The 7,236-nt window shown below is 39.9% G+C and overlaps 1 protein-coding gene across 1 annotated transcript; it reads left to right on the top strand.

Moving 5' to 3' along the window:
* The first annotated feature begins 244 nt into the window (after nucleotides 1-244).
* Nucleotides 245-4,941, top strand: LOC138874741 (uncharacterized). Its single transcript, XM_070153520.1, has 6 exons — nucleotides 245-1,131; nucleotides 2,030-2,281; nucleotides 2,424-2,481; nucleotides 2,639-3,026; nucleotides 3,132-3,386; nucleotides 4,904-4,941. Exons 1-6 carry the CDS (start codon nucleotides 245-247, stop codon nucleotides 4,939-4,941), a joined length of 1,878 nt encoding a protein of 625 aa, XP_070009621.1.
* The last annotated feature ends 2,295 nt before the right edge of the window (nucleotides 4,942-7,236 follow it).

Raw genomic sequence — 7,236 nt, forward strand, 5'->3', positions numbered from 1 at the left:
CAATGGTTACATGTATTCTTTCTGTCTGTTCATTTGATGCACTTGTGTTGATCGATCCGGGATCTACTCACTCCTATATGTCCTTGTACTTTACTTTGAGATTTAGTAGACAGCTCGAGCTATTGAATGATCCTTTTCTAGTTGCTACTCCTGTTGGAGAGTCTTTGTTAGCTGAATACGGGTATCGTGCTTGTCAATTTGGGTTGAGGGTAGGGATACTCTAGCTGACCTTATTGTACTTGACATGATTGACTTTGACATGCTGATGGAAATGGATTGGTTATCTTCTTGCTATGCTATAGTCGATTGTCATGCAAAGATAGTTAAGTTTGAGATACCAAATGAACCCAGTTTTATTCTAAGAGGGAGTCAAGTTCCAGAGACTTGCAAAATTGTATCTTTTATGAAGGATCAACGACTTCTAAAGAAAGGTTGCTTGGGTCTCTTAGCTATTGTAAATGATACAAGAAAGGAAACAGTTAGTATAGAAAATTTACTAATAGTGAGAGAATTTTCTGATGTATTTCCTGAGGATTTACCAGGATTGCCTCCAGCACGAGAGATAGACTTTAGTATTGATTTGCTACCTGATACACAACCTATATCGATACCCCCATATCGAGTGGCACCGGCAGAGTTGAGGGAGCTAAAGCAACAGTTACATGATTTGTTAGATAAGGGTTTTATTAGACCTAGTGTATCACCATGGGGTGCACCAGTACTGTTTGTAAAGAAGAAATACGGATCCTTGAGAATGCGCATTGACTACAGGCAGTTGAACAAGATAACAATATGCAATAAATATCCTTTACCTCGTATAGATGACATGTTTGATCAGTTACAAGGAGCTGCCCACTTTTCAAAGATTGACCTCCATTCTGGTTATCATCAACTTAGAATCAAAGATGAAGATATTTCTAAGACTGCTTTCAGAACTCGATACGGGCACTATGAGTTCCTTGTGATTCCTTTCGGAATGACAAATGCTCCAGCTACATTCATGGATTTAATGAATAGGGTGTTCAAGCAGTTTCTGGATAGATTTGTAATAGTATTTATTGATGATATCCTGATATATTCTCGTATCCAAGGAGAACACGAGAATTATCTCAGGACTGTGTTGCAGACATTGTGAGAACATTGGCTTTATGCTAAGTTCTCGAAGTGTGAATTCTGGTTAGACTCGGTAGCATTTTTGGGGCATGTTGTATTCAAAGATGGAATTATGGTAGATCCTAAGAACACTGAAGCTGTGCATAAATGGCCCAGACCTACTTCTCCTACATAGATTCGCAGCTTTTTAGGCTTAGCAGGCTATTACAGGCTTTTTGTGCAGGATTTCTCCAGAATAGCAGCGCCGCTGACCAAGCTAACACATAAAAATGCAAAGTTTCAGTGCACGGAGGAATGTGAGCAGAGCTTTCAAAAACTCAAAACATGTTTGACAACTGCACCAATATTAGCCTTACCATCAGGATTTGGAGGATTTACAATATTTTGTGGTGCCTCGAGGGTGGGATTAGGATGTGTTCTCATGCAAAATGGTCGTGTGATAGCATATGCTTCGAGACAATTAAAAAAGCACGAGAAAAACTATCCTACACGTGATTTGGAGATGGCTTATGTAGTATTTGCTCTAAAAATTTGGAGGCATTATTTATACGGCAAAACTTGTGAGATTTATATTGACCATAAAAGTCTGAAGTAGATCTTTCAGCAGAGAGATTCGAATCTTCGACATCGTCATTGGATAGAACTACTCAAAGATTATGATTGTTCTATTTTGTATTATCCTGGAAAAGCCAATGTGGTGGTTGATGCATTGAGCAGAAAATCTATAGGGAGTCTGGAACACATAGCTCCTGCAAAAGAGACTTTTGGCCAAAGATATTCAGAGACTAGAAGATACAGGTATCAAATTTAGTGTCAGAAATTCAGAGGCATTGTTGGATTGTGCTCAGGCTAAGTCATCATTAGTTGAGTGCATTAAGGCCATCCAATATGAGGATGAACGATTATGCAAATACAGGGATGAGGCCTTAGCTGGTAAAAGAAAGGATATGATTGTTGAAAGTGATGGTGCTCTTCGAATGGGTGACAAGCTATGTGTAGCAGACGTAGATGGGTTAAGACATGTTATTCTTAAAGAAGCTCACAACACTAAATACACTATACATCCTGGATCCACAAAAATGTATCATGACCTGAAGCAATTTTATTGGTGGGAAGGTATAAAGAAAGATGTTCTAACTTTGTTTCTAGTTGTTTCACTTGCCGGCAGGTCAAGGCTAAGCATCAGCGACCCGCAGGACTACTACAACAAATTGAGATTCTAGAGTGGAAATGTGAAAGAATTACTATGGATTTTGTCACCGGGATACCACGAACCCTTAGAGGTTATGACTCCGTATGGTTGATTGTAGATCGACTGACGAAATCAGCACACTTTTTGCTGGTGAATACTACATATGGTGGAGTCAGGTATGCATAGATATTTATGAACGAAATTGTCCGACTTCACGGAGTTCAAGTATCCATCATCTCTGATAGAGGATCATAGTTCACTTCACGCTTTTGGAAATCTTTTTAAGAAGCATTGGGTACACGAGTAGATCTTAGTACTGCATTTCATCCACAGACAGACGGGCAGTCTGAACGTACTATTCAGATCTTAGAGGATATGCTGAGATCTTGCATTCTTGAGTTTGGAGGTAGTTGGGACACTTATCTACCGTTAGCTGAATTTGCTTACAACAATAGCTTCCAGTCCAATATTCAAATGGCAATGCACGAAGCATTGTATGGTAGAAGATGTCATTCTCCTATCGGATGGTTTGAAGCTGGTGAGACTAACTTATTGGGACCTGACTTAGTACAAGAAGCTATGGACAAAGTCCAGTTGATCAGACAGAGATTTCTTACAGCTCAAAGCAGACAAAAGTTTTATGCTGATAAGAGAAGAAGAGATTTAGAGTTCACAATTGGAGACTCTCTTATGAAAGGTGTGATGCGGTTTGGGAAAAGAGGTAAGTTGAGCCCCAGGTTTATAGGATCGTATGAGATACTAGACCGAGTGGGAGCTGTGGCTTATCGTTTGGTACTTCCTCCTGAGTTGTCCTTTATTCATCCAGTTTTTCATGTCTCAATGCTAAGGAAATGTATATCAGACTCATCACAGGTGCTTGAAGCACCTGCTATACCGCCTGATGAGAAGTTGTCTTACGAGGAGGAGCCGATCGCTATTGTTGATAGACAAGTAAGAAAACTACGGTCAAAAGAAATATTGTTCGTGAAAGTCTTATGGAGAAATCATACAGTTGAAGAAGCTAGGTGGGAAGTGGAAGATTCTATGCGAGTCAAGTATCCTCACTTATTTCAGTCTACAGGTACGTACTTGAGTTAAATTCGGGAACCGAATTTCATAAGGTGGGGAGGATGTAGGGCCCCAATATTTTAAATAAGGACATATTGGATATTAGCAAATAAAATATAAAACAAACAAAAAAAAGAAAGGATGGAAAACAAAAAGGGCCGAAGCCCATTAGAGTTTTTAACCTGCCAAGGTTAAGGGTTTAAAAAGCAAAGATGCTTTGTCTTCTGAAGGAAACTAGAAACAGAAAAAGAAAGAAAACAAAAGTAGAGAAAGAAATAAGGAAAAGAGAAAAGAAGGAGGAAGAAATGGGTGCACTGCGTTGGAGCCATAGCTATAACTGTTGAGGAATCTTAAGCACTAATTGTCTTTTACGGGTATTACTTGAACTTCTTCTTCTGGTAGATTTTAATTTCGATTCTCTTGATTGGAAGATTCTACAAAGTAATAGAAATTACACTAGTTCATTCACACAATTGAGAATTTTCTTCCTAAAGAATCAATAGAACTTTATGAAATTTGGAGTAATAAATTTTATGAATAGGTTGGAGTTGATAAATTAGTAATTACTCATATGTGGGTAAATATAAATCCACAAATTAAGACTCAAACATGAACCCCGATGATTGGGTATTCTAAAATAGCTATGAATTAGCCTAAATAAGAAAATTAACATGAGATCGATATTATGTAATTATACATTGATTGGAGGAATTTGTATGAGCTGCTTGAGGTGAAGCAGTTGGTATTTCGGCACGAGTACTGTGAGTAGTAATCTTACCGCAATTTATGTTTTCATAACTTGCATGATTTATACATGATTTTTAAGATGAATATGTTACCGATTATTTTGAGTTGCATGTGGGACAAGTCTTTTACTCTATATGATACCGAAATAGTTATTTGAGATGGTTACCGTGGTTTTAAATATTTCCGTTGTCACTAGATCTTTTTTACTATTACTTGAAATTACTGTTATTGAAATGAAATTATATGATTTGATAAGAACTAAAATGCCCTATATAGATTTAAAAGATTTTTTACGAGTATATACGGATTACAAAGACAAGTATAAATGGGAGTCGACATTGAAGGATCCCGTAGCTAACGGCGGGTTCGTTAGACCTGGTGCACCTTGTAATTACATATTACAGTTATAGCCCTCGCTAGTGGGAAGGTAGAACTAGCATACCATTACCGACTTCCCTCGAATAAAGACTACCGTTATATTTGACTTCTTGCGAAGAAGTCCACAGTTATACCGATTACATGATCTGTTCATTGAAACCTCCCAAATGTGAACATTGATATTATATAGTGGTCACCGAGCTTATTACTGAACTGTTAATTGTATTATCGTACAAGAAAAGCATGATGAGACTGAAAATTATTTATTGTTTCTGAAAGGGTATTTTGATGTTATCTGTTTGAGATATTAGCATGTTTTCTGACTTGTCCCCAATAAAAACGGTTGTGGTTAAGTGTTATTACTCACTGAGCTAGTGACTCATTCCCTGCTAATTGTTTTTTCAGAGACAGCAGTTAATGTGGGCGAGAATTTCGTTAATTAGAGCGCACAAGTTGAGAATTCTTGGTGAGCCTCGCACTTGTTCGCGTGGGCGGAAACTTTATCAATTGTTATGGTCTTTTCTTTGAACTCTTAGAGTCGCTCCATGGTCATTCTTTTAGTGTCTTGAGTAGTCTTTGTTATTATAGACTTATGTTGAGTAACGCTCATTCTTATAAAAATTTGGAGATAAAATAGTATTTCTAGTTGTTAGTGGGTGGACTGTTAAAGGTAGATATTTATTTTAGTTAATTGATAAAGTCCTTGTCATTTGAATTGCTATTAGGATGTTTGGTTACTGATTTGAGACAAAATTTTTTTTGGGATGGTCCAAAAACAGGAGAAACTCTGTCCGATTTTCTATAAAATTTTCGATGAGGCTTACTTGGGAGCACTAGCTCCTAAGCGCCAGTCATGATCCTAAATTGGGTCGTGACACATACTCGGTATAACCAGATCTATTTTACCTAACAACAAAAACTGTAAGTCCTCAATAGGCATGACAAACTGTAAGACCTCAACATGCATGACAAACTGTAAGACCTCAACAGGCATGACAAACTGTAAGACCTCAACAGGCATGAAAATTTTGTAAGACCTTACTACATGCGTAAAACTCAATCCCGAAGTTTAGGCTATACGTTGCATTTGTAAGAATCCCGAAAGGACATACCCTCGGTGTAGACGCCTAAACTATCACTCGGGATCAAAATTGGCTCCGAAAAAACATATATGACTACGGTCAAAATGGCTGCTCCAGTCACATTAAAACGACTCGGGGACACCCGACCGTCGATAACAAAAATACAGGCCGTTACTTCAAATCTACTTCAAAAAGAACCGGTTAAAACAGGCTTCCCTCAACATGCAAATGAGCTTCGACCATGTCAGATCCAAATCACAGGTCTTCGAGCGACTCAGCCTACGAGCTAAAAACCTTCCGAGGTGCTAGAACATCGACGCTAACAACTTGAAATTGAGGTTCTTCCCGAACCGACGACGGGTCAGGGAAAATTATTTCAAAAAGACCTTAATGAGAGGAAAACAAATCCTACAATATGCCCACAGGAAAAAGCGTAAGAGCCATTGTCGCCAGCTAAACGACCCTCCAGGACACACACTAAAAGGTCGCAATGACCAACAACGTAAGAGCCACTATCGCCAGCTTAAAACTTGAAAACTTGAGGATTAAAATGAGCTGGAGTCGTAACCCGATTTGGAAAGCGGATCCAAAATAGTTAACTATACATGCCTAAGGGCCATATACATAAAAGGTCGCTCCGACCTAAGGCGTAAGAGCCATTGTCGCCAGCCCATGCAAACGTAAAACTCGAGGGTAAATTGAGCTCAAGTCGGATCCCGACTCGGGGACTAAACCCGAAGATGGTTAAAGTAAGTAGGCCTAAGGGCAAAAAATAAAAGCCGCTATCGCCAGCCTAATAAACATCGGGGCCATATTGCAGGTTCGGAGGTTTCTGTCAATCCAAAGGTCGAATCGACCCGATTGAAATCCCGACGAACAAAAGTACAAAAGATACAAATTGCGGGGTTCCCCCTCTTATTTTTACATATTGGCGGTGAAGCACAATACCTACGATATATTATGAAAGCTATATACGCAAAGAAGAAGGCAGGAAATAGACGTTCCTTCTTTCGACAATTATGGCCCAGTAGCCTCCTCCTCACCATCCTCAGCATCGGACAGAAGGAATTTGGCATCATACTCCTCTCCTTTGGCTTACTCGATCTCCCCAGAGAGATCGAAGCCCCTGGATAGAAACTCCTTGAGGATTTCCCTCCGGGATCTGCACCTCACATATTCCTTGTTATTGTTTGCACGATCGAGGGCCCTCTTCAGTTAAGCTTTAGCAACGGCAGCGCTCCTTGAATAGGCTGCCAATTTCTGTCCCACCCTAGTATTGCTCATCACAACCTCTGCCCGGACATTCACCACCTCGGTTTTTTCCCTCGAAAGCTCGGATGAAAGCCTTGCGATCACTTTGCCCGAGCAGAATCGTTCGCACAGACGGTCTGGATTTGTGCCTCAAGAGTAGAAGTCCCGGCCTGAGCCCTCTCTTTAGCTGCAAAATGGGCACTCACATGCGCCTGCAACTCGGTGAATTCGCGTTTGACTCGGCCAACCTCACCCCAGAGTTGTCCCAGCTCATCTGCCTTGTCCTTCAACTGAAATAGCAAAACATTAAGATGCCAAGATAGAAAGGGAGTGCAAGCCAGCATGAAATATAGGGTACCTGTTTCTCTAGAAGGACCTCCCGGACTCGGGTCCGGTTCACCTCAC

Source organism: Nicotiana sylvestris, chromosome 8 (genome assembly GCF_000393655.2).
Source record: "Nicotiana sylvestris chromosome 8, ASM39365v2, whole genome shotgun sequence".
In the NCBI taxonomy this organism is placed as follows: Eukaryota; Viridiplantae; Streptophyta; class Magnoliopsida; order Solanales; family Solanaceae; genus Nicotiana; species Nicotiana sylvestris.